Source organism: Micromesistius poutassou, assembly GCF_964030765.1.
Source record: "Micromesistius poutassou genome assembly, chromosome: 11".
NCBI classification, from domain to species: domain Eukaryota; kingdom Metazoa; phylum Chordata; class Actinopteri; order Gadiformes; family Gadidae; genus Micromesistius; species Micromesistius poutassou.
This window is the reverse complement of record NC_140281.1, coordinates 12,493,878-12,521,834: the sequence shown is the minus strand read 5'-3', so window position 1 is coordinate 12,521,834 and position 27,957 is coordinate 12,493,878. Positions and strand designations below refer to the sequence as shown.

The 27,957-nt window shown below is 47.2% G+C and overlaps 3 protein-coding genes across 5 annotated transcripts in view; 1 reads left to right on the top strand and 2 right to left on the bottom strand.

The window, feature by feature from the left end:
• The first annotated feature begins 1,576 nt into the window (after window positions 1–1,576).
• On the top strand, window positions 1,577–4,383 carry fzd8a (frizzled class receptor 8a). The gene has a single exon (XM_084475487.1). It carries the CDS (start codon window positions 1,997–1,999, stop codon window positions 3,767–3,769), a length of 1,773 nt encoding a protein of 590 aa, XP_084331613.1. The 5' UTR covers window positions 1,577–1,996; the 3' UTR covers window positions 3,770–4,383.
• Window positions 4,384–14,565: 10,182 nt separating this feature from the next.
• gjd4 (gap junction protein delta 4) lies at window positions 14,566–16,471 on the bottom strand (the record flags this gene model as incomplete). The annotated part of the gene is made up of 2 exons (XM_084475187.1): window positions 16,361–16,471; window positions 14,566–15,842 (listed from the first exon to the last, which is right to left on the bottom strand). Exons 1-2 carry the CDS (start codon window positions 16,422–16,424, stop codon window positions 14,566–14,568), a joined length of 1,341 nt encoding a protein of 446 aa, XP_084331313.1. The 5' UTR covers window positions 16,425–16,471.
• A 2,748-nt stretch (window positions 16,472–19,219) lies between these two features.
• Window positions 19,220–27,957, bottom strand: part of ccny (cyclin Y) — a 33,081-nt gene continuing 24,343 nt past the window's right edge. For all 3 annotated transcript variants that reach the window (XM_084475545.1, XM_084475546.1, XM_084475547.1), the window contains 3 exons: window positions 25,790–25,956; window positions 23,382–23,544; window positions 19,220–23,017 (listed from right to left, as the gene is read on the bottom strand). In XM_084475545.1, coding sequence (XP_084331671.1) covers window positions 22,901–23,017; window positions 23,382–23,544; window positions 25,790–25,956 — 447 coding nt within the window. In that variant the 3' untranslated portion in view covers window positions 19,220–22,900. The remainder of the gene's footprint in view (window positions 23,018–23,381; window positions 23,545–25,789; window positions 25,957–27,957) is intronic.

Below are 27,957 nucleotides of genomic sequence, written 5' to 3'. Positions count from 1 at the left end.
GGTAAATTGGGTGGTCGTCTGTCTTGTTTCATTCATTCCTGCTCTGTGGAACTCGAGAGAATTCTCTCTCCCTCCCTCTCTCACTCTCTCCAGACCTGTCTCTCCCTCCGTATCGCTGGAGTGCATCGCCACTGCTCTTAGTCTGAGAGCAACACACACACACACACACACACACACACACACACACACACACACACACACACACACACACACACACACACACACACACACACACACACACACACACACAATGCCTCATTATGCCTGGAGCATGGGAAACCTCTGGGAATACACATGTTTTTACATCATACTATGTTTAACAAAAAATAATAAACATCTGCATGGATTTCCTGGCATGCAACATATCGCTGAGTGTGTGAAAACACAAGTGTGTGTGTGTGTGTGTGTGTGTGTGTGTGTGTGTGTGTGTGTGTGTGTGTGTGTGTGTGTGTGTGTGTGTGTGTGTGAAGGTTAGTCTCTCTTTCGGCTTTCAGTGTAACAAGCACAAAGAAAAGATTATCCTATCATTGGTGGAATTAATATCGAGTTTACAGATGTGCTTTGGTAATTGTGTGTCTTGAATATATTGTGAGGCATGCTTAGACTAAATGTTGCTTATCACACTCTATCTATTATCACAGTCTGGCGGATTTTACGTTTTATTAAGGGTTTGGTCACATTTCAGCCAGGTTGGAATGTTACCCACTCAGCCGAGGCAATTATCAGCTTTTTTTAAATTGACCATTCAATTCTGCAAACAGAGATAGCAACAACAAACATTAGCGTAAGTACATTATAATAATTGGCTTATAGGTATGTAGGGAAATATTCGATCAAAATACCGGTTGAAAAGGGGCCAAGAATTATTTGTTTTTGTTTGGTCGTTAGACAGACCAATTCATTTCATTTTGTGGTTATTTATATGTGAGCCCCACTGTGCTTTCCTCCCAACAACTGATGCGGTGTTAGTGAACTGGGCCCTGCCACTGTTTGCCTTGACGGCGCTGCTTGGGTTTTGCCACAGACGCAATTACGCCACCCGCGGCGCCCCATGCAAGCCTTAAACGAAACATTAACACCTCATTTGAAGAATAAAAACAGCGTTTCACGAGGACAGACAGCACAACGGGCAGTCTTATCATGCGCAAATTAACCAATTTGCGAGAAATGCTTCACACAGAAAGAATAGTCTTCCTGTCGAATTGCGCCACGCACGATTTGAAAGTAACACTTAACAAAATAATGTGCTATGGAACTTAGTTTAATTGTATTAACTCCCAGGAAATCCTAGTAGGTGTATCCCCTTCAGAAATAAATGGTGAGCTCCTGCGGTTAGACACAGAAACGATAATCATCCCTACATTGTAGACGTTTGCCGAACACATTATTTTTTACAAGATTAACATTTAAATCCAATGATACAACTAGTTAAACAACAAGGTAAACTAGGTTTGTGTTGCGAAGTCCAGCCCCTGCTGCTCAGTGATTGGCGGAGCAGAGAAGGGGGCGTGCCCGCAGAGGCTGTCATATAAATAGGAAGCTCCGCGTCTGCCTCGCCACGATGTGTATGGGAAACAAGACGGGGTGACGCGCGTACCGAATGTAGCCGCTGTGTTTGGAAGAAAGAAGGCAAGCATTCTCCACGCACAGGCCCACGTTTGCTTTTTTTTGTTTTTAATCGCGAAACAGATGCAGATTTCTAGGCGATCGGTTGCACGGGAATACAAAAGGACCAGCCGGTTGTAAGGTGGATTCGCAGTTAAATTTTTCCTCAGCCATCTTGACTGCTCGCCTGAAGGCGATTTTCTCCTGTCCGCACCTCTGCTGAAAGTAAACACGGCTTGCAAATTACTTGCAACTCCGTGCCAAAGAGTGCAGCGAGATGGGCTCGCTGCGATACATCTAGTCGGACTCTGCGAGTGACTGAACGATTGGGATCGCGGTGGGATTCAGCACGGATTCAGCCGTGAGAGTGGAGGATACGACGCGCGGGAGGATGGCGTACGACCTGTTGGGGATTTACCTGCTCCTCTCCCTGGCTCTGCTGCCTCGCTCCAGCGGCACCGCGGCCAAGGAGATCACCTGCCAGGAGATCTCGGTGCCCCTGTGCAAGGGGGTCGGCTACAACTACACCTACATGCCCAACCAGTTCAACCACGACACGCAGGACGAGGCGGGACTGGAGGTGCACCAGTTCTGGCCCCTGGTCGAGATCCAGTGTTCCCCTGACCTGAAGTTTTTCCTGTGCAGCATGTACACCCCCATTTGCCTGGAGGACTACAAGAAGCCCCTGCCCCCGTGCCGGAGCGTGTGCGAGCGGGCGCGGGCCGGCTGCGCACCCCTCATGAGGCAGTACGGCTTCCCCTGGCCGGACCGGATGAAATGCGACCTGCTCCCGGTGCAGGGCAACCCCGACACGCTGTGCATGGACTACAACCGCACCGACTCCACCACGGTGTCGCCCGTACTGTCGAAGCCGACCAACCACCCGAGCAAGTCGCTGTACCCGAACCACCACAACAACAACAGTAAGCCGGGGCGCAACCGCCCCAGCGCGCCCGGCAAACACAAGCCGGCAGCAGCGGCTCCATGCGAGCCGGTTTGCGACTGCCTGCCGCCCATGGTGCCGGTGAACACGGACCGCCACCCGCTCTACAACCGGGTAAAGACAGGACAGATCACCAACTGCGCGATGCCCTGCCACAACCCCTACTTCACGCCGGACGAGCGGACGTTCACCGCCTTCTGGATAGGGCTGTGGTCCGTACTGTGCTTCGTATCCACGTTCGCCACGGTGGCCACGTTCCTCATCGACATGGAGCGCTTCAAGTACCCGGAGCGCCCCATCATCTTCCTGTCCGCCTGCTACATGTTCGTGTCCGTGGGCTATATCGTGCGCCTCATCGCCGGCCACGAGAAGGTTGCGTGCAACCGGGACTACGACGCGGAGCACGTCCACTACGAGACCACCGGGCCGGCGCTGTGCACGGTGGTCTTCCTCCTCGTCTACTTCTTCGGCATGGCCAGCTCCATCTGGTGGGTCATCCTGTCCCTGACCTGGTTCCTGGCCGCGGGCATGAAGTGGGGCAACGAGGCGATCGCCGGCTACTCGCAGTACTTCCACCTCGCCGCCTGGCTGATTCCCAGCATGAAGTCCATCGCCGTGCTGGCCCTCAGCTCGGTGGACGGGGACTCCGTGGCGGGTATCTGCTACGTGGGCAACCAGAACCTGGACAACCTGCGGGGCTTCGTGCTGGCGCCGCTCGTCATCTACCTGTTCATTGGCACCATGTTCCTCCTGGCGGGCTTCGTGTCGCTGTTCCGCATACGCAGTGTCATCAAGCAGGGGGGTACCAAGACTGACAAGCTGGAGAAGCTGATGATCCGCATCGGCGTGTTCACGGTGCTGTACACCGTGCCCGCCACCGTCATCGTGGCCTGCTACTTTTACGAGCAGCACAACCGCCAGAGCTGGGAGGTGAGCCACAACTGCACTTGCCCGTCGGAGCGGGCGCGCCGGCGGCCGGACTACGCCGTGTTCATGCTCAAGTACTTTATGTGCCTCCTGGTGGGCATCACGTCAGGCGTGTGGATATGGTCCGGCAAGACCCTGGAGTCGTGGCGGGCATTCTGCACGCGCTGCTGCTGGGGCAGCAAGGGCACGGGCGGCTCCATGTACAGTGACGTCAGCACGGGACTGACGTGGAGGTCGGGTACGGCCAGCTCCGTGTCCTGTCCCAAGCAGCTGCCCCTGTCCCAGCAGGTCTAAGGGCCGGCCCGGCGGAGCGCTAATTGTTTGGGAGATAACCCATCACAACCGCCACCACCACTACCCCCCGAAGCCTTAACAATTAGCATAGTAATCAACTGTTGATGGGGGCCCATGTGGAAGAAAGCTGTGGGGGGGGAGGGAGACTGGTCGAAAACAATGTACCCAGCATTAGCACAGGTTAATTTCTCCCTGTTTATATGTATTAGGGTGTTACAGACTGAAGCTTATCTGCCATGTCGGCATTACTTGTTCTGAGATGCCTTTTGAGGCAAAGAGACAAAAACGTGATTTATTTTTTAGTAGCTTGCTTCGTGGCAAGAGCGTCGAGCCGTTTTTAACCATTCTTAATACACAGTGCCAGAGCTATTCCATTGTATAATTCAATCACACCATAGCTGGTTTAAATTAAGCCTTAAAGAAAAAAGTGCCCACCTTTTCTACGGGGCATTCTACTTTTTTTGTATTCGTATTTATATCAAATGGTTGTGTACAAACGTGTAAATTTTGTGTATAACAGAATACTTTATAAGCTATTGTAAATTTGTAAATACTGTAGATGTCTTTTTGTGAGGCGGGGGAAGGGGGGGAAAATACAAATGACTTTTATTTTGAAAATAAAAAACACATGATGCTAAATCTCAATTCCCGTGTGAACCCTGTTCTTCTCTATGGGGTCGGCGCCCAGTCAGGAGGCCTGCATGGTTCTCCATCACGGGCATGTTGCGCGGGTTCGATGTGTGTCATAGTGTCGAGGGGGGGGGCGCAACACACTGTTTTCTGAGAGTCTTGTCTGTGAAATGAAAAGAAAGGGAAAAATAGTCCTTTTAACCATCAGAGACCGGTAATTAGAGGCAGGGGTTTAGTTGGAGCATCTCGGTAATTGTTAAAAGTCCTCTTCACATGCCTGCCCGGGCCCTCTTTCTTAATTTATAAAAAAAGAGAGAGGAGAGAGAGAGGGAAAGAAAAGAGGGTTCGGGTGAATGGAGTATAAATGCAGGGGAACAGACCCTTTTCATCTGCGGTAACTTTGATCTTTTTTTTTTTTTAAACAGCTCACAATAAAAGGTGGCGTGTATGAGGAGTGGGGCGGTCGGGGTGGGGGGCCGGGGGGGGGTCTCGGCGTGTGATGTGCCAAGGTTTCTGTCTCTCCTAACGGTGCCTATTTTGCAATCGCCGCACACAGGCTTTGATGGACGTTGTGGAATTGAAAAGAGGGCATTTTAGAGGCCATGGTTATACACAATTCATGCAGAGGTACCGAGGGGGGGGGGGGTACTCAGGCAGTTTGACCCCCATACACATACAGCCCTTCGTCCCCCTGCACCTCTGCATGGATTGTGTATTTTAACGTTTTATTGTCGTGTAGAACAGAAAGGAAACATTCCCCCGTCTCTCTCCAGGTCCTCTGGGCTGTATCAGAGTGCAGTGGGGGCCGTGACATGAATTATATTGAAATGGCAATGAAAGCCCCACAGGTGGTCTATGCACATGATCTCACATCTTAGGACCCCCTTAGTGAGCCTGTTTCTTCCCCCCCCCCCCTTATTCTGCTCCTTTTTGGGGAGGGGGGGGGCATTGCAACAATGTATTTAGTTGGGTCCCAATTAACCCAATGTGCTGGCATAAGATGATAGACTGTAACTGCAGAGTAGACGTTTCCCTTTGATTTCCTTACCCCCCCCCCCCCCCCGACCCCGAAACTCCCCCATCCCCCAGTCATCGGTGACACGGCTGCTCTGTAGTGATGGCTTCATTCTCCCTTTCTTGCGGTTGAGACAGTAGATGACACCTTCTTACAAGGCTTCTTTCAGCGCGGCCCAGCTGTTGGGGACACTACCACTGCTGTCTGTTCGCCACCGCACTGTAGCCGGCTTGAAAGGTGAGCCGTGGTGAAAGAATGAGACGAGAGAAAGAAAAAGAGGTACAAAAGTGTCACTGGGGACGAATCGGGACTGCGTTTCGGACAGTTTTGTCTGGAAGTTGAAAGCCGTTGTCAGGTTTGTCTTTCTGTTCAGTGCTGTAGTTGTGGTGAATTGTGGATTTCTTTTCTGCCCTTCAAACCTCATCTCCCTGCCATTACAGACTATTCCAAAGTTTCCTAATCAAATGTTTAATAATGAATTCTCAACTCGGTTCACAATTAGAGCAGCTAATCAGCTTATCAGCATACATTACCCTAAATTGTATCCTTGTTAATACAGCTTAGTTTTTACAAAAAGTTGAGATTTGCTATAGTCAGACTGTCAACAGATCCAGCTATGCCTGACAACCACCTGATGGAAGTGAGATGCATTTGCGTCGCCATCTAGTGGACAAAGTCAGACATTACACCTGTCCATAACTAACCCATCTAATCCTCACAAATCTTTATGATTCATTTCATGCCGATCATATACCATATCTACCCTAGCTGTAAGTAACACAATCTGGACTTCTGAATCGTTTTGATCTCAGGCTTCACTACTCTAGACTGGAAGAGTGCATCTGCATTAAAACTACCACCATGCCATGACCAGCCCCTGCTCCATGGTCATGAGCAGAATGGTCTGACATAAAAGGTCACGTCCAGACTTGTTGACGACATGTCCGTATCCTGGAACAGCCTTGTTTCCATAAAAGGTCAACAACCTTGTTTTGTGTATTTGAATAGGAAAATATTCAAGAGGAGGTCAAAGAGATTCTACACACAGAGAAAGTGATAAATCGTTAACTCCCAAATGGGTCTTATTTGCACTTAAAGGTGCAAATATCTCGATGTATAAAGACACGAATATCCGACTGATTGTTTTGTTTTTTCTACACGACCCCATCAGAACCAAAGTGCTCGTAAAAAAACTATTCTTGTTTAATATATTAATCTAAATGTGATGCGAATACACAGAATACACAACCAAACTGAGCATACTTGACTGGGGTACTCGGGCGGGCAGAGAAGTTCACACCATCTAACCACACGATTCCATTATCACTTTACACATCCACCCCCAACACCCACCAACCCAGTCTCCCTGTGTGCCCCCACCCCCTGCTCCGATATCATGAGCGACCGCTCTGATCACAGACAAACAAGCACAAGCAGAAGGTCAAAGGGGACGAGACAAGACGTCTCGCCCTCCCAGACCCTGTGATCTAGTCGTCTCACGTAGGGGGGAGTGTGTGAGGGAGAGAGGCTTGATTGACTTGTCTCCCCCAATCAGGCCCAGCAGTCAGCCGTTTGCCCGAGTCTCTCCTGCTCATCCGCTCCACCACCGGGAGGGGTGATCGGACACGGCTTGCTTCCATCAAATATTAACGCAGGAGGCGTTTGATTTCGGTCAGGTGAGGCCTCCGTATCTGGCAGCGAGCAGCTAGAGGTCATGCTTATTAATGAGGCCATTGATCCCTACCCCCGGCCCAGATACATTTGTATGTATTTTATTTTTTTACATGGAGGGGCTGTGTCTGTAGAACTGCACAAAGTGTGTAGTGTGTAAACTCTAGTCAATACACTATCTCCCCCTCCGGTCTTTAATTTACAAATCTCAATAATGCATTTCACACCTTGAGTAAACTGATTGCCGCTGTGGGCTGGCGAGGTGTACAGAAAAATTAGAAATCATAGGCCTATATGAATCAAAAGCCATCCATTTAATCTGATGGGCTCCTTACCTGTAATGCAGATAAATGCAAATGTATTGCTCCGTTCTGAAATCAGTCTGACTTCAACGCAACCATTCTCTGAGAATCCCACTAGCTGACCTGGTGAGTGGTGACTAGTGTCTGAAGGAGCCATTGACCCCCTCAGACCACATCGAGAGAACTCTGGGTGGATGGGATTTTTAAGCAAACCAGTTCTCTTCATACTCAAGAGCAGAACAAATTAAAAAACATTCCAAAAAGAGTATGTCACATCAACGTCTGAAAGACATTCTCGTTTAAAATTAAACATGTTTACCTGGAGCCAAATAATCTATTCAAATGTACACCATGTTTGTTTGTGAAGCGACAAGTGTTAACTGTCATTCAATATCTCTGAAGCATTGAAGCCCTTGAGGATTAAAACCCAAAACTACAGTGAGGAAAAGCCGAAAAAGTAACAGCGCTCCTGGCTAGGGGTTTTAGACGAAAAGTATAAAAGCTATTCAGGTAGTCTGAATAAAAATCTAACAGAAAGATTGGTACAAACACAACTTTACCAAAACGTGTTGGCATCATTTTCCATTAGTCATAAAACCTGTGTTTTTTGTTTTTTTTTAAGTGTTGGTTTGATGTTGTGTAGTGTAGTAGGCAGAGTTGTGTGGTTATGCTTGGGAAAAACGTTTTATTTTGAACCGTTATGACCAAGCTGACTTCTGATACATCTGTATCAGACTGGTCTGGGGACTTTGTGATTTTGAATACATGTCTTTAAGAAGCAGGAATATACTTTCAGGTGGGAGACGACTACAGCATCTTATTACAGTGACAGCTTGGAACACCTAACTCATCAATCGTTAAATTCTGGTGATACAAACACCCAGTCTCTTAACTGGTGAACCAGTAAACCCACAGGCAAGACACCCGTACATTCCCTAGTTCTAACAGGACACTTTCTCGACCTTGACCAAGAAAAAAATCAAAATTATGCTTTTTTGTATCTTACCGTACAACATCAGTAAGACAGTACAACCCTGGTCTTCAGTCCATCTACGGCTCCCACGGTCAGCCCTGAATTTCAAAGACAAATTTGACTTAATAAACTCTGAGGAATACTCTGAGTCCCAACAGCTGGGTGTTAAGTTGCCTTTACCTTCCAGGAGTGGGCATTCAATGACGTCGTCACCATCCGTACAACCCAGAAGAGGATACATGATCTATGATCAAACACCCAGTTACAACTACCTTTAATACCGTTTGGAGACTATGGACATATGTTTGGCAGAGCCAGACAGATGTTTTAAGAAACATTTCTAACATCATAGCAAAGGAAACTAGTGAAACTAATTTAAATACTCAAACTAAACTAGTTACATTTCAAGGACTCTCATCACTGAATTAAAGGGTTGATATTATGCCACCAGGTGTTAATGTGATTAGACATTACAAGCCATTTGAATCAGCCATCGGCCTTTTCCTGTGTTTTAGTACCCTGGAAATCCAGAGTTCTTGCGAGAGCACAATTTGAATTTGCTCAGCGAGTCACTCTGGGAACGAGCAATATAGGCCTACTCTCTCTCACTCCCCGATTGCCCAAACCCAGAACATTAACCAATCACATCGGTGTATCTGATATAGGCGGGCCAAAAGCGTTGCTATTTTACCGATCGTATAGGTCATGTCTCATCTAGGGGTTATTTATTGCTCACCCCTTGTAATATTATCCAATTCTATATTCAATATTATCCAAATACCCCTTGTAGTATTATCCAATTGGGTGCCTTCATACTTTCAAATGCATGCTTCGTTCCGCCATTTTCATTACTCGTTTACATTTAGGGCATTTAGCAGACACCGGTTATACACACCAAAGTCGGAGTCAACCATGCAAGGGACAGCCAGGTAGTCAAGAGGAGTTATGGTTAAGTGTTTTGCTCAGGGACACATCGACACTAGGAGGAGCCGGGGATCGAACTAGCAACCTTCTGGTTACAAGTACACATGCTCTACCTCCTGAGCTAAGCCGACCCGACTCAATACCAGGCCCTACATCTTTCTAGATGTGCCATGTGGGATTTCCATGACAAGTGGGAGTATCCACCTAGATGTATGGTGGATAGACCAGTCTACCAGCCTACCCAGTGAACTGCAGCAAATGTTGTTTATCTATCCACCATACATCTAGGTGGACACACCTACTTATGTCACTGAAACAAAGGAAAAGGCAGATTTTCAAACGGTTTGTAGTTGCTAATCACACTCACACCTGGTTGCATAATATCACCCCATTAAATTCCCCTAGATGATTTTTTTTTATATAAATCACAATATAATATAAATTGCAATACGAGGATGGGTTCCAAAGGAAGAGGACTAGTGTAATGTGTGCGGTATTTAGATCAACAACAGGGCTCACCTGAACGGTCCTGAATACAACAGCCAAACAAATCGAAACCTCTTCAAACCAGCTAAAGTTAACACAAACTAGGTTACAGACTGGGGGGGGGGGGGGGGGGGGGTCATAAGTGAAGCCAATGCCATAGGTGAAGCCCCCTGTTGGTGGCTACTTTCTTCCCGTGTCGTCGCAGACAAAACACGTGCAATATGGAAGAGGTGGACGTAATTAGAGTTAATGAGAACGAACGGTCTGTGATTGGCTGTGAGAAGCTCGAGACCAGAAAAAATATTTACAGGATTTTTTTCTAAATAACTCTCTCAACCCAGAAAACGAAAATGAAAAAAATGTAAACAACAATGTGTTTGGATTGCATCGGCTAGCATGTAAACACGGTCAGTGGTTGAATTACTGCGTTCCTACGCTCACTGTTCCAACACAGTAAGGTGAAGCATTTATGCGCAACGGATATGGAACAAACTTCCAGAACATGTGAGGTGAATAAGCGCTCAAAGCATTGCTGTTTTTATGCAGCTTTTAATAATAAAAGTAGGCCTATATCTGCAGCTTACATGTTTAGTTATTCTTCTTTTTGTGATTTATTATTTTCTTCTTGTGTTTTACATTTGTCCTCTTAATGATTGTCTCGACTCCCTTGAATGTTTTTACATGTGACGTCTTCGTCTTTGTAAAGCAGGAATTTAGGAAGGATTTTTTTTTCTATTAATTCAATCGGGGAGTCCATCCGAAGCCCCTATATCGAAATGCATAGAAAATATAGGCTAGTGTTATGATGGAATAACTATTGGAAAGCCAAATATGCATTTAATAATTATCGAGATTTCCGTGACTTTTTTTAGGCTGATTTGTCTAATGACTGACGAACCCTCCCATATGAGAGCAGAGCTGTGCTCAGTGTGCTGTGTGAACCACGCAGGAGCGCTAAAGATCATGCAACGGCGGTACGCCAATGCTCAACACGTGGAGGGGAAACAAATAAGATAATGACGAGTGCATTAACTCAAAATATCCCCACGTCGTGTCGGTGAACTCTGTGATCGCGGTGGGCTACTCTGTGACCCAGATAAAATGAGAGACCTTACCTCACCTGCATTCATGGAAATGCATGTAGGCCTAATCCCTTCGCACCAAGGGATAAATCATTCAAACAATCATTTTTAACCTTTATTGTTGTGTAGCCTATAATAGACATTCATGTAACATATTTCACCAGGTAGGCTATAGGTAGCCTACATTGAGGTTTAAATCACACATATCCACACACATATACAGTCCTTAGTGAAACTACAACAAAAATAGCAGAATGTGTCAATAGCAGAATGTGTCAACTCTAGGTTATTTTCCTCAATTGTTCCCATTGTGTATTATTTTTCTTCATTTTAATTACATGCACATTTTCAGATATAATATTAACGCATAAATAAATAAATACATAAATAAATAGGCCTGAATAAAACCAAATGACCATGACCGATGCGTCGCTGTGGCCCTGGCCATCCATGTTGTTCTCTCCTTGTGGAAGATTCGGTGGCAAACAGAGATATCAGCATACAAGGCCGGCTCCCTGTTGGCACGGCAACAATGGCAGCGGTTCAGCAGGCCTAACAGTGCCCCCCGCCGACGGCTCAGTGTTCCCTTTCAATCCAGAGACCCCGCCCCCACTCCAGCTCACAGACACACTCACACACAGATGTGCATGCACACACAGACAAACACAGGCACACACACGCACACACACACACACACACACACACACACACACACACACACACACACACACACACACACACACACACTGTCTTGCTCTCACACACACAAGGACAATTCACTGCAGTCCCTCTCTCTATCAGACCCAACATACATAAACAAAGGCAACCATTCCTCAGCTCAAGGGGCAATGGTAATTTGTGTTCTCTGATATTGGTTGCAGGGGGGTTTTTTTGTTTTGTTTTTTGTTTTTTGTTTCGTTAACAGGTAAATTATATATTGGGATTAAAACAGCTTCCTTGTTTATTTGCCTTTGGCTGACATACTATTGTAGAAAATGTTTTTTTTACGATAAGACATTCATGTATATAAATTGTGGACAAACGTGGCTAAGTCACAAGGTTATGTGAACGTTTAATGATCAGGTACCATAACTACAACATTAGATGACAAATTATCAAGTGTTGGACAGTTGTTGCTACATAAAGGAATTTCACATTGTATGCCACCAGAGGGCAGCATGTCCCTTCAAAGTATTACAGCGCTATTTAGACTTGAGGATGGAATTAAGTCCTAAAACTGTGGGCTACCTCTAAAGTGCGTAAGTGAAATGTTGCAATATTTCCTACTTTGAACATTATTGCAAGAAATGTGTTAGTCATAATTGTTGAACTCTAGAACAGGCACAGTCAGGTGAAGATCATTACCTTTGATAGAACAGTGATACAATATAAAGCAAGCCTCAGCAATGCTTAATAATAAATAATATAACTTTTAGATGGAGATATAATTACCAATACTACATGCTTTTCCCATACAATGACTGTGTTAAAGGTAGGGTAGGCCATTTCATTTAGAATAATTGTCATATTTGTTTAAATTGTATTTACATCCCGACAGCAAGAGAAAAATATAATGCTCTGACAAAGAAAGAATAAAAATAAATATATATATATATATATATATGGTACTTATGGCTGTCGCAGGCCTATAATAAGCCTTATTTAATTGGGGCCGAAATAAATAATTGGGCGGCTTACTTTCAAAATCTAGCTTAATCCGGCAGATTTCTCAGAATTGCCCGCACTATATTTAAAGAGACATACAACCGGTTTATGGAAACATATTGTTCAAGAAATTTAAAATAGATATACAAAATAAATATTAGGGTGAGAAAATGATCCCCAGTGTACCTAGAGGATGAATCGACGTATCCTTGATACAATCTGACATACGAAGAACAAGCAGGCCTACATGGGCTCACATGTCTCTGCCCTGCACTGACCTTCGCTGGAGGGCTCACCGTAACCCAAGATCACGAGCTATAGACACTTACATGGGATCACTGCAAAGCTGCATGCGACAGCAATGAGCCATATTCCTCGTGGCCCGCAGGACCGCCTCCCTCCTCAAACAATGTCTTGGACACTAAGACACAGATGGTGCTCCTACATAGATGAATGATCTGTGTAGTGTGTAGGAGCGTAGATTGGTGAAACCGAAAGGAGGAGAGGGGATTGCAAAATCAGTCAAACAAACAAAAAGGGGTATCACAAAATCAAAACTCGTTCTGAAACCAAAACGGTGTCTCTCTCAAAAGGGTTTCACTTTCATGGCATACCACGTCCACGTGTAACCCCCTGTCCGCTTCAGGTGCAAACAGCTCACCTGTCAGACCCATGGGGGAAGGGCTCCCCCCTCGTACGCGGACTCCAACGACGGTGGGGATAACTAAAGGCCTGTGCTGGGGTGAATCAGGGAGCACTTAAAGGGGAGGGGCAGGCGGGCCGGCGGACATCATAACGGTGTCTGTGTCATAGAACCGTGCTGTGAGTGCAATGTTTCCACTGTCACACACAGTGTGTGTGCAGTCGCAGCCCCACCAGGACCCTGAAATAGAGTGACAAGCCGTCTCCATAAATACAGACCCCTGCCACAGACCGTAATTGCTTTGTGAGCCCCTGTGAGTGACTGAGTGTGTGTGTGTGTGTGTGTGTGTGTGTGTGTGTGTGAGGGGGGGGACGGACGAGTTAGAGAGCATAAGTGTGAGGCAGAGGGTGGGGGGGGGGGGGGGGGGGTGGGGTTGTGATCCATAAACGCCCTTCACTTCTGTCAGGGTTTAAAATTCAGTTTTAATCCCGGCTGAAACTCAGAAGTGAAAGTACCCAAGTTCCCAGGGCTGAGCTCTACTGACCAGCAGGAGGCTGTTGGTCCTTCAGAGCACAGAGGGGGCCCCTAAAGGGCCCAAGGTCAGACACCTTACACCATTGTAGGTGCTCCAACCCCTCTCCCCCCACCCCTCCATCACCTCTAGTGGTCAAAGGGCAAAGGTAATAGCGTCTTGTATGTTTATGCAAATGTTTGTGGGAATGTCTGTGTGGATGTGCATGTGACACGTGTGTGTGTGTGTGTGTGTGTGCATCCATGTGTGTGTGTGTGTGTGTGTGTGTGTGTGTGTGCGTCCGTGTGTGTGTGTGTGTGTGAGTGTGTGTCTTGGGGGAGGGGGGGTTGTGTGGATGTGCGTCAGGTCAGGGCCTGTCTGTTCATGGGGAAGGGGCTGGGGAGGTGTGGAGGGACAGAACCAACAGGACCAGAGCAGGTGGCGGCCCGTCCACTTTTAGACCCGGGTCAAGGACACACTGGCCTTACGAGTTCGTAAGGTAGAGCGCAGTGTGTGTGTGTGTGTGTGTGTGTGTGTGTGTGTGTGTCCTACAAGTCCTGACTAGTTCAGTCAAAGTGTCCATGCCAACATTCTTCTCTCTTTTTTTTTACCGTCCCCCACTTACTCCCTGCACCTCCTTCTCCTCCTGGTGCGCTGTGATCCTCGCGGCACAAACGTCTGCACTCTGAAGTTCCTCCAGCGTGGGCCGCACGCCGCCCTCTTCACACCCCATGGTCCCCATGGTAACGTTACAGCCGCCCCCACAGCCTGAAGCCCCCAAGCCTGTATCCTGTGCTCTCGCTCGCTCTCTCTCTCTCTCTCTCTCTCTCTCACTCTCTCTCTCTCTCTCTCCATCTGATCTCTCATCAACCAGGAAGTGGAGAAGCGCCAGCCTCACACCCATTCCGACCTCTCTGCCTGGCCGTCGTCCTGGCAACCGCCAAGCTCCACCTGGGCGTACTGACCGCCCCTCCGGCTGGCGCCGCCGTCCGCTGTCGCCTTGGTGGCGACCCCGAACGACCCCGGCGGAGGCGAGGCGGGGTCCCGCCGCGGCGGGGGGGGGGGCTTGAGGCGGCCCTGCTTGTTGACGCGGATGGACCGGGGCGTGGCGGGGGGCTCGGAGGGGGGGCCGAGGGCCGCGTCGCTCCCGTGGGGGGGCGCCGCCTCCTCCCCCTGGGCCTGTCCGTGGCCGTTGTTGCCGTTGTTGGTGTTCAGGCCGCGGGGGGCGCCCGGGGCGAGGGCCACCAGAGAGCCCCGCACCGAGCAGTGGTCCGGGACGGGCCCGCAGACGCTCGACGCCTTGCTCGGCCCTCTCTTCCGGAAGCTGCCGGGGCGGGACGCTCCCCCTGCGGACGCCCCCTCATGGTGCACCAGGGAGCCGCCAGCTTCGTGGCCGCCGCTGTACTCCTCCCGGCCACCGCCGCCGTCACCACCACCGCCGCTGCCGCTGCCGCTGTTGATGAGGTAGTAGCGCTCTTCCTCGTACAGCTTCTCGGCCATCAGCCTCCGCCGCCTCCTCCTCCTCCTCGTGCTCTGCCTCACCGAGCGCTTGACGGCGCACACCACGTCCAGCGCGTTGAGCCCCAGAGACAGGGCGCCGACGCCCAGCATGAAGCACAGCATCACGCTCTTCTCGGTGGGCCGCGAGATGTAGCAGTCCACCTGGGTGGTGCACGGCGCCTGCTGGCACAGGAAGCGGCTGGGGATGTAGAAGCCAAACAGGTAGTAGTGGGCTGCGCCGAAGCCCACCTCCAGCAGGATGCGGAAGACCAACTGCAGGAGGTAGGCCCCCGTGAAGCAGCGCCTCCAGGGGCCAAGCTCCGCCCGAAGGGACGCCGCCGCCGCCGCCGCCCCGGGCGGGTCCTTCCCACCCCTTCCGGCGTCCTGTGGCGGAGGAGGAGGAGGAGGAGCAGGAGCGGCGGCCAGCCCGCACAGTACCCGGTGGACCACGTAGACCAGGAAGACGAGGTAGGGCAGGGAGACGGCGACCAGCTGCACCAGCCAGAAGCGGAAGAGGGAGATGGGGGCGAAGAGGTCGTAGCAGACGTTGGCGCAGCCCGGCTGGATGGTGTTGCACACAAAGCGCTCCTGCTCGTCCTGGTAGAGTGGGTAGCCGGCCAGCAGCAGGATGAGGACCCGGAGGAACACCATGACGACCAGCCACACCTTCCCTGGGACGCCGGCCACCGGGATGGGTACAGGAGCGCAGTGAATGTACGGTAAACACACATTCAGATAAAGAATAACGGAGCGTGGTTCTTGTGACTGTCGTGTGGACGTGATGTCGTCATGTCAATGACAATATTAATAAATGCCGTTATACGGTTAATAAACAATGTATATGCAGTAGAATGAGAATACATTAAAAGGGCCACCGCAGTGTGTGGTTTAGTGAAAATGACGTTCAAACGATGGTGATGTAGTTTGGTCTGCTGCAGATAAAACCATTTTTTGTGTTTTGACAACGTCTGTTAATAATAGTTTTTGAATCTTTGGATGGGAGGGGGTAACAGAAAAGCTGTTAAACAATTGAGCTATTGAGATAATGTGTTAACATTACAAACACGTCCCTATCCAAAATGACAGCCGTCAGTCAGCAGAACTTTTAGCGGCAGCACGGATGTCGTCAAGCCTTCATTTCAACTCTAGTCTCAACGTCGCCGCACAAAGCCCCATCCGCTGCACTCACCCATCAGTGTGGTGCTGTGGCTGACCGAGATGAAGATGACTTCACAGGCGCTGGCTCCACTCATGTCTGCCACCACCAATCACCGTACACCAAGATCACCCCCAAACCTCCTTCTCCTCCTCCTCTTGGATCTGAAGCCCTGCTGCCCGACCAGACGTCCTCCTCCTTCTCCTCTGCTGCAACGCTACTATGGCCTCTGCACTCTCTAGGCCTCCTGGTAGTCTGGACAAAAATCCCCCGAACACACACACACACACATCGCCACCTCAACGACTGCAACCGACCGACTTTGTGCTCCTGGCGTTGAAGACCGAACTGAAGATTGATCCCAGGGGATAGAGTCCAGGCTGCATCCAAGCCTCCTTGTGTTACTGAAAGAACACCCCCTTCCTCATCGCGTTGAATCTTCGGTCTTACAGGTCCAGCCCCCCCCCCCACCTTCCCCATCCCAACTTCACACCACCCCAGCCCCCCTTCTGTCTTCCTGCGGCAGGGGTGAGGGGGGCGACGGACAACTGTTCCGTCCTTAGACAACAGAAGACGCGAGGTGGGAAAGCGAGCCCCATTGTGGGTCTATTCTTACCATGCTTCCAGAGGCATGTCGGCACCCTGGCATTGCAGAGATATTTTTGGGCCTTTGGCGGTGGTGCTGGTGGGGTGGGCCTAGGGGTAGAATAACAAGCCTCTCCTTACATGAGAAATGCAAGCCTCTTGGATTACTCATGGCAAATTATTGTAATGGCCGTCTGAGCACAATGGTTACATGTGTTTTCCAAAGGGCCAAATCGAGACACTTCTTCCCACCACCTACTGGTTTAGTTTGTGTCTTGATATGAATGATCTTTGTTGTGCGCTGTAACAATGGCCTTGTGTTGCCGGCAGTTTTGGATTTCAGATCGCACAAGGTCAGTTGTAGCACTTTGGGATTAAATCTGGATGTTTTTATCAACTTTCTCAAATGTAAGCAAATTGGGTTGAGCTTACATTTGTTTTGTGGGATACATCATAATAGCCCACAAAAAACGGTTGAAAGACTAATATTTCTTAACTATTTCTATGGCTAAAAAGACCTATCTTTGAATGTCACTGCTGTAGTCTACTCATACGCCTTGAGGCCAGAGAAGGCTCTGGAACTACAGCCAAAGATCAGGTGTCTCATAAAATACTGCCAAACCCATAAAACAGACACATTGAAATAGGCCAATGACAAATACGTCACTACACTACTACATGCTTTTACATGAATTGAACTGTAGGCCTACTAGAACATTGATTCATAGCAGAAAGGTTGGATTTTTTTGTCATGCCTACATTTGTCAGTAGCTGTTAGCCTTTTTGATTTATTTGGAGCAGCAGGACATGTTGAATGTCTAATTGAATAATTGTCCAATATTTAACTACAAATACAAAAAACTATCAGTGTGTCCCCTCCTAAAGCTCAGTGCAGCGCTCTGCTAACCATAACCCTGACCCTTCCTATACGTCCCCTGCTGTTGGGCCAAGGTTATCCCCAGCGGGTCCTTAAAGAGTGATCCCTGGTCTGGTCCCACGATGCCCGCGAGGATTGGAGATTAGCACCGGTCGCTCTTAGCCACCACAGCTGCGAACGGTGGCTAAAAAAACAGCAACAACAAAATATATTTTTCGCTCTGTCTGAGAGAAAAATAGATGAGCATATGTATATGAAGCCACCACAGCTGCAATCATTATTTTAAATGTTTAGTAGTTTAAACTTAACATCTTGGACACAGGTTAAACATTAGGATGAGTTGCTGAATGTAGTCGCTATGTTTAGAGTTGGATTTGGGATCTTGTTAGTAGCAGGCGCTATGTCATCCCATTAGTGGTAATTTATGATGGTAGTTTTTATGAGCTCCTTTATGGGTTTAGCATCGTGATGGTCTTGACATGAAATGCTACAGGCCGTTCCATAGACAGCAGGACCGGTCTTTAGTAAATATGAGGTTAGATCAAGATTTACACCAGAATGGTTGAATGTTTTTTATTATTGTCATCGCTTTTGTTTTATTAATGGATAGGTTGATGACCATATGTTATAATTGAATTGCAAATAGATAACTTACAATTATTGTTTCCATTATACAATTATATACAATCAATCATCCTGGCTACAACAACTTTCATCTGCATAAGGGAATTCAAACAAAATCATATAATTTCAATAATTAACACTGCGGTGATAATGAACAAAAAACTAAAATGGTGATTTTGGCATGTCTTTGTTCAAACAACAAAGAAACATGCCTGGGGACTACAAGAGGAGTTGCTGAGAAGAGTAGGCCTATGTTGTCAGTGGAACATTCTCTGAGGCCGAATAAAATATATATATATATATATATATATATATAACAGAATTACTAAACAGTGCTATTGAAGAATGTTTGGCAAATGGCCATGGTATCCAACACTTGATGTGTGTTGTATTTGAAACTAGCTGGAATAAAAAAACAAAACCAAAAAACAGACGTTTCTAATTAGCTCTTATCCCGTAAAGGCCAGAGACAGCTCCCTCTCCTTAAAAAGTCACACTGCAAAAAGAGTGCCAATGTTGCATTGAGTTTCTTCATGCATCCCATAACGAGCCCTGAATGTAGCAATGCAGGCTGTGCTGGCTCCATGGTAACGCAGAGACTTGACCTTTGTAAAGCGATTCACCAAAGATGGCAGCCGAAGAGCTTGGAAGAGAGAGAATCTGCCGCCGTCGCATTAAAAGGCGTTAAATCTCACACCGTTTCCACACGAGGGAACAGATAATCACAGTCAGGTACGGTTCAGCCGCACACTTTTAGTCACACACACAATTTGTTGAAGTGAGAAGAAGCACATACTTGTATTGCAAGGTTTTAGAAGTTTAATTTGTGCGAAGGTGTATTCTAAACATTGCACCAGAAAAAGGAAGATACAGGGGAAAAATAGTTAAAACTGTTGTATGAATTATAAATTAGAAGGGAAGAGGGAGAAAGAGGCTAAGAGATGTGTGTGTGGGGGGGGTGGGGGCTACATGGAGAAACAAGGCAAATTTGATTACAATGGCAACAATAATGACAGAATACAAGACAAATCCTCACTCGAAGGAAAGTATAAGGGTAAAAGAGACCATGGCTACAGCAGTCGTTTTGTTAGCACAGAAAAAAATGGCCCAAATCCAACAGAATTTTCAACAATTTACAAAGGAAAAATCACTTGGGTGGGCGGGGGGGTGGGGAGGAAGTGAAACAGAGAAAACATTTTAACGAAACGATTAAAATTGTGTGCGGAGGTAGAGTTCAGGGCACAAGGCTATGATACACACGCACTCCGTGCCCACAGGACCCGAGAGAGTCTCTGCTAGGTAACTCTTCGTCTTCAGTTTGCCGTGGCATTGTCCGTTTGTTTGAAACAAAGAGTTCACCATGGTTAATAACTTGGGACTCAAAGTTCTCCTCTGGGTGTACAAAATAACAAAAAGAACAGACAACAGACCGGACCTGTATGCACACAAACATACAATAAATAAGATATACAATCTGTCACCAGCCTTTAACACAATTTCAATCACAACTAGTCACAACTGTGACTGTGGCTTTTCATGACACATTCTTTTGCACTTTTGTTCCTTAATTTGCAGTCGATGCATCATGCAGGACATTAGCTTTCCTTTTCAAGTTGTTTACACCATTTATGTTTTTCAAATACTTTGTGTGCAAGAGGGCTGGATTAATCCCGCAGTCCTTCATTATGTGATACTTTGGTACAACTCTTCTTACATACCCATGTTCATTATAAACTAAGTGGGGAAGCATTGTATGTTTAAGCTGCTGAGGGTAGGATTTTATTTTTAATTTTTTTTTGAGTCATCAACTTCCATAAAACAGGTGAGCTGTCGTAAATGAATAAAAAAGCATCTCAGGCGTTACCTCTGCAAGAATCGCGTTGCTTTATTATTATACTTCTATTACTTGGCTGAATTTGGAACAGGAGTCCCCTGTGAGAAAACACATTCTTATCAGTGGCTGCTCAAGAGTTAGCATGAATACGAGATGCGTAAGTCACATCTCTTTTACCAGAATATGTCCCACTGAATAACAATTTGTTTGCGAAAATAAACAATGGACATTTTTTTAAGTATTATTTAGCATAAATTGACGGGAATGTGACCAACAATGAGACAACATGAACATCAAATGGCCCCTGGAATAACATTATAAAGAAAAAAGTATGGGATTGAAACATTTGGGTCACCTCAGGGAAGAACTGTAGTGAAGTGGCATTATTAACATTGAGATACTTTAAATGTTGTACTATTAAGAAGGAGATTCTATCAATTTTGTATTGCGATTATTCCAACTTATTGGTTGGCTTTGAAAACCTGTAATGCTATTACATCTTATGTGTCAAGGTATATATCGCTTTTTACCAGAAATTTGAAGACAAACTAATATATTTCACAAAACTAGCTTGTTAAGAAAAGATTTTTTCAAACAAATCACTTTAGCCTTCCAAGTACAAGTTTCAAACTGTTATTTTTCAAACACAAGTTTTCTTGAAACCTGTCTCACGCTCAGTTGGAAGAAAACATTTTGCTTAAAACAAGCTTGAAATGTCAACATACAATATATATTCATATATTACTAATAAAACCTATGTAAGTTTATATTTGCTTTCGTTTTTAAAACCTGATATTTTGCAGTGCAAAAGTTTGATGTAACAAGAGAAAAACATCAGGACAAAATAAACTCTTTTAGTGGCGTCTCCTATCTAGATCATATTTTCTTTTGAGCACTTTGCTTCTCTGGATTTGTCACATGAAGTCAAACATACCTTTCATTCACAATTACAGTACATGTTGGATCCATACAGGTTTTTTTCTTCTTTTTTTTTTTACAGTAAAACCATAGTCTGTAGATTGCACATTGGTATTGTAACTACACTACAGAGACAAATGGTAAATCTATACAATCAATGTTTTTTTTCTGTTGTAAGCAGTGCTTCAATCAAATTACAGTAATGCTGTCATTCATTCAGGTTTTATCCATAAGAAAAAAACATTGTAATAAAAGTTTAAATTATATTTAGTGGCTATGCGTTCTTAATTTCAGGATTTATTTGTGCTTAGTCTGTCAAATAAAAGAACATCCAATACTAAAGAATTGGGCTGAAATTACATTTTATATATAATGTTGGATGTTTCTAAATTGAATTGTAATAACAAAATAATAGACGTTAACAACGTGCTAAGCTAGCTAACTAATTACAGGCACCAAAGGTTGGACAATGGCAGTGGATGAAGAACAAGGCAATCTTAAACGCTAAGCCTCAAAGTGACAGACCACGGGTCTCAGAAGTTATTTCCATATCACAAACTGTGCCTCACACGCACGATTCTGTCCATGCACTGAGAAACAAACTCGCACAGCAAAACGGGGACACTGCTTTCTACCTGGCTCGGGCCTGACTCGGCCGTGTGCCCACAAACTGCTCCTGACCCCTCCCCATCAGGGGGTCAGGGGTCGCCGGCTGGACTCACTGGCTGAACTCCCCCAAGAACCTGCCTCTACTCACTACACTCATGTTGCAGAAGCGTCGCTGCGCTGTAGTGCTTCGGGTGGTCAATGACTGAATGAATGTGAATGTAACCGGGCTGAGCGCATGCGCCTTAATGGGATGAGGAGATTGGTCTGAGCGTACGGTATACATCGCGGGAGTGCTCTACTCTAGGACTTGGAAATGGCACTTCTGTTTGGCGTCCGCGTCGGCCGCGCGCCACCGCAGCTCCGACCCGGGAGGTCGCAGACGGGGAATGGACACTGCCAGTAACGACGAAGGAAATCAAAAAGGAAAAAAAATAAAGAAACTCATAATAGGAAACGCCCCATCCTTGAGAGAACCGTATTCTTCGGTCAAGATTTCGAAGGGAATGTACGAGACTCGGCAGACGGTCAAACTCTCGCAGATCGAGTTTCTGTAAGCCATCGCCGTTTTCACACCACACACAATCCCTGTTTTTTTTTTTGTTTTTTTTGTTACTTTTCCTGCTGTCTGGCCTGCCGACTCAGCGGCTCATGTCACCACTGTCCAGTTTAGTCCAGTTAAGTTGGTTGGTCCACTGCAGACAACCAGTGGGATCTCCTTGTATGTACAGCTACTGGTGGGACCACAGCAGCAGCAGCAGGAAAAGTGCCACGTGCGGGTCGTGTTTGAGCGTGTGCGCGCACGCGCGTGTGTGTGTGTGTGTGTGTGTGTGTGTGTGTGTGTGTGTGTGTGTGTGTGTGTGTGTGTGTGTGTGTGTGTGTGTGTGTGTGTGTGTGTGTGTGTGTGTGTGTGTGTGTGTGTGTCTCTTACTCGGGGAGACCGACTGCAAACCTCTCACCCACAAGCAGTCCGCGGCCCCTGTTGTTTCAGCCCCCCCCTCCCCCCCCCCCACCGTCTCTCCTCCTCCTCCGCCTCGTATTGCTACTTATGGGGGCACCGACTGGGCCGTCTGCTCCTTCCAGATCCCCTCCCCGGCCCGCCGATCTTCCCGCCGCCGCCGTCTCGGCGTTAGGAGAGGATGGCGGGGGCCCACCGCACCACCGTCAGGTTGTCGGCGCTCACCGAGCGCTTCTTGGCGTTCTTCCTGATGTCCTTGTACATGTCGTCGCAGAGCCGCGAGATGGCCTGGAGCGCCGGGGGGGGGGGGGGGGTGGAGAGGGAGACACAGCAATGGAATATCATCACAGTAGAGGAACACGTTTGTACTGACGCAGCGCAGTTCATAGATCAAATGTACATTAAACCAACCCAGATGAAAAAAGACATACACGTTTGCATTTATCCAAAGCGACTATGAACACATGAAGCTACGGTCACGCTACACGATGGTGAAAGACTAGAATATGGAGAATATGATGAAGAATATGGTGTCAATCTGCGTCTGGAAAGCCCACACTCACTCACTCGGATGTTGACTTATTGGCATCGTGCACGTTGGTAAAATGACCCAAAAGGTCCTCCTTGTATGCGTGTGCGTGTGGGCGCTCACCTCCAGCTTCAGGGCCTTGTCCCGGCTGAGCGGCTCCAGGGGGAAGCTGAGGTTGTTGGCCTCGGCCATGGAGCGCAGGTCAAAGTAGTACTTGGCGTAGACGCTGGACGGCACGTTGATGTTGAACTGCAGCAGCTCCAGGAACTGCCGCTCCAGCTCGTTCCTGTGTGGCGCCGCGGAGGGAGGGAGGGAGGGAGGTTATTGATAGAGGGGTGACGAGGCGTGAAGCCGGCCGCTCCGTCTTCACAACAAAAACATGGATTTGAGAAATAATTCAATAGATGTGAACCTTCTATGTTTGTATTCTATGACATGAATTGCTTTCGGGGGTTCTTTTTCTGTCTATTATTTTATTTTATTTATTATTTTACTTTGCAAGATTTTTTTTTACCAAAACCCCTTTATGTGTGCATCTCTCTATTTAATATCTCTCCATATATATATAATTATTGTATATTAATGTATTTATTTAATAAACAGCAATAAGTAATCATAATCATCATCCACTGAGTCAAATTACATTATTGTTATATTTGCAAATAAGAAATAATGGAATAAGAGTATTACGTTGGTTTATTTGAACCTAAATAAATACTGTCAATTCTGTCATCTTTTCAACTAACCGGGTGTCCAACCGTAATACATTTGTCTCATTTTAATCACCATCTGACTCCCCTCCAGATAAGAACACGTGAAGGAGGGAGGGGGGGGGGGGGGGGAGGCTGGGTCCCACGAGACCCAGACAGACCAGAACCAGAGCATATTTAGTCTAGCAGCTAGGTAGACTAACAGATAATAAGGTCAAGGAAGGACTCTGGGGAGTACCATGGGTCCAGAAGAAGAGGTCAGGACGTGGCTGAGGCCTAAAACGTGGGTGTTGGAACCTTGCTCTTTCACGGGCGAGTAAAAATAAACCAGGTAAGAGGGGACTGAGGGAGGGGCAGATTGAGATGGAGATAGAGATATACACACATACTTATAGGCACAATCCAGCGCCTCTTAAGTGATATTTAAAGACAGCTTTGAAACAATACTTGGTTACATAGGCGGTCAGCCTCAGGGTGGGGGGTGGGGGGGGCATTTGGACAGCTGGGATCCCTTAATTAAGTTGAGTCACCAAGTCCTTCAGGGGGTTAGTGAGGGTTCAGGTCAGGTCACAGGTGTGATAAGACAGATGTAAGAGGGGTACGACCCCTTGGACCATTGCAAGGGGACCCTCTGCACATTTTGGGTAAAATCTCCCTTTTACAAAAAAGGTTAAAACTGTATCTCTGCAGAAATGTCACCTGAAGTTACGCGTGGCTAAGGGGGAGGGAGGACCGGGCTGAGTGGCGGGAAAGGGGAGTGCCGCAAGGGTGACGGACTGCGAATGACGGGCGGGTTGGTTGTTCTCGGAGCCAGGGGTCAGAGGTGACGGGCGCGCGGCAGCACGCCCGCGGAGTCGCCTTCCACCTCAGAATACCGCCCCGCGGGATTCCAGTGGCGACATGCTCCGTGAGCTGCGTCTACGTGTGGTCAGCGAGTATAGCGGGAGACCCTTTCCCCCCCCGGACTGCTTGCGTCTAGGGCTGAACGATTTGGGGAAATAATCGAATTGCGATTATTTCGACCAATATTGTGATTGCGATTTAGAATGCGATTTTTCTTTGAAACGTTCAACTTTAAGTCTGCAACATATAAACTGCTCTTTCCTTTAGGCCAGGCCTACGTGTTGAGATGAATTGATGCATGAATTGTTATATAACATATTACAACATCTTTATTTAACTATTGAATTGTAAAAGAAAAATAAATATGAATCTTATTGATCTCAAGGTTTGAATTCTTTAATCGTTCAACCTTACTTGTGTCCAAGGATCAAACAAACCCTGTCGAGGAGGCTGAGCTTTAGCAGCTTTTTGATTCCCCTATTTTAGGAGTCAGCTCCTAACTAGGGCTCTTTGAAAACCCAAGACGAGGACGTGAAGAGAACACGCATAGATACGGAGGAGCAGGCAGGACTAAGTAATTCACTCAAACCAGCGAGGCTGAGCTTAACCCACTGCTCAGCTAGGGGATCATTCAGCTTTAAGTTATTTATCGCATATTAACATGCTTCACAGGGAAGATGTGATGATGAGGAGGTTGGCCACCATGTCTTCTGTGAGATATTGCCCTCCACCTAGCTACGTGTGCACGTGTGTTTGACGTGCGTGGTGCGAGCATGCATGTGTAGCATCTGTACAGCATGAGGGAGTGTGTGTGTCTGTTTAAAAGTGTGTGTGTGTTTGACGTGCCTGCAAGCCTTCCTGTCTGCACAAGCGACGTGTGTGCGAGTATGTCGATGTGTGTGTGTTCACGTGCGTGCGCACGGCCCATGCGTTTGTGAGTGGTGGGGTGTGTGGGCGTGCACGGGCGTCTGTCCTCACATGTCCTCCACGGTGATGTCCTTGAGGATCTGGCAGTAGTCCACGTTCCAGACCGCCTGGTCGTCCCAGACCTTGGACGCCAGCAGGATGGCTCCCAGGACGATGCGCTTCCAGTTGGCGGGGCAGATGTCGATCTCCGCGTACGTCAGCAGCCTCTCCAGATATACCTGAGGGGGGGGGGGGGGGAATCCAAACTGTCAGTTCCTCATCCGTCTCAATTTGAACCATTTCACTATGGAGGACATTTGACATTACAAATTTAAAATTCATTTTTTAAAGTTTTCGTTTCAGTTTTCAAATGACTGCCTTTTCATCTCACATTGAATTGCAATTTCCTCTTTTCAATTTTAGTTCAGTCCTTCTCGTTTTAATTTTCCACTTTCCACATGTAATGGTATCGATGGTTCCTAGTAATACAGTAAAAGCAAGCCATTATCCTTAAGGGACACCTATTTAATTCAGAATTAAAATGTCAGCCATGTGTCCACAACAATCGTTTGCATACATGCAAATGCATTCCCTTAAGTATGTCCGGGTTGACCCCTGATTGGAGTAAAATTGGGTAGGTGGGATTAAAGGACACACATTCTAAACCTGCTTTGGGATAGATATTCACACAACTTTTAACCAATTGCTACCCCACAACCCCTTTTGTCTTCTCCATTCTCCATCTACCAAACTAACACAATACAGACACTGTTTAATGGAATACTGCATAAATGAATGAAGCTGGCGAACAACAAAGACTCAAAATGATGTGCAGCAGTGTCAAAAGACATTGCACATTCGCTGTGTGAAATGGTGTTGTTCAACGTGAGGTGGCGTCTCCCATCTCTCTGCCTTGGGTAATTAGGGTTCGGGGCTCTCTGGCTGTCTGGCTGTTGGGCAGAGTGCCGTCCCCCAACCACTCGCTGGATGAAAAATACAGCATAAAACCAAGCCTCCACCCCCTCATCACCAATTGCAGATGCTGATGAAACACAGCTACCCGCTACGAGCTCCCTCATACTAAAAACCAAGACTGAAATAAATGAAAGTCAAAGAATTTTTCATTTCTTGGGTTTTTAACCAGTCTCCCGCTCCTGATGTCTGTCCCCGCCTCCACGCTCCGATCGCAGAATGAGGCCCCCTGGAGGTCCCAGCCGCGCAGGCCAGCCTTGTGTTGGGCTCCAAATCATTTTGGATTATTACCATTACTGTTATCATATTTGGGCAACCGTTTGGTTGTCGTTGCTGGAGAACAATTCCTTTTTCTACTTTTTTTCCGATCAACCGCCTGACACAATTTCCACAGTGATTCGTAGAGCTGCCAAGTCCGCAAATGTGTGGCTACAAAACTAACTTCACAACTTTCGTAGGGAAAGGGAACAAATAAATAAATAAATACCAACGTGTCTCGACAGCACGTCTTGGCTCCGGCAGCACAATTTTGAAACTGTACCGAGATTCTCAGTTCAGTCGGCTAAATATTCTGCCATTGTATGTGAATTACAAACTGGTGTTTACGGTCAATAAAACAAGCCAGAACAATCAAGGTGGGCACTCATAGGGAACAATATCTCTCGCACACATACGAAAAATGGTACGAGAAAGGTACGAGAAATGTGTATCAAGGAAGTTCCACGGAGGGCAAAAGGTGCATGTGGTTCAAGCAGACACAAACAAACATGTTGTAAAAAGCTGTTTAATAAAAAAAGCCCAGAAAAAGCAGGGCATAGAGAGCAGAAAAGGCTGCGTTCCTCGGTTCCTTGTGTGAAGGCAGAGCTGCAGGAGCACACAGCAGCAGCAGGGTTCACTTGGCTAACGGGCTTCAGTGTTGCTGGGCTGGGCCGTGTTCCAAACGGCACACACTGCCAACCGGCCACCGTTTGGGCCCATGGTTTGGCAACGCACCACACACACATACATGGGACCGGGCAGAAGACTAGGGTTTCAAAATAGCCTTTGGCAAGCGGGCCACAGAGCATGCTTGGTAATATGAATGCAATAGCAGTTGTGTCAGTTGGGGGGAGAAGGGGGGGGTCACAATGACACAAACTGGCACAGTCAGGGGTGGCGGCGGTGAATGGGTACCGTGACGTCATGCTCAAGACGGATCAGAAATGCTTTGCAGTGGTTGCCAGTATCACGGCCGGGGGGGGGGGGGGGGGCTTAAGACAAACAACGTG

Bases quoted from the DNA above. Each gene is read 5' to 3' on its own strand.
- fzd8a (XM_084475487.1), top strand. From the start codon at position 1,997: ATGGCGTACGACCTGTTGGGGATTTACCTGCTCCTCTCCCTGGCTCTG.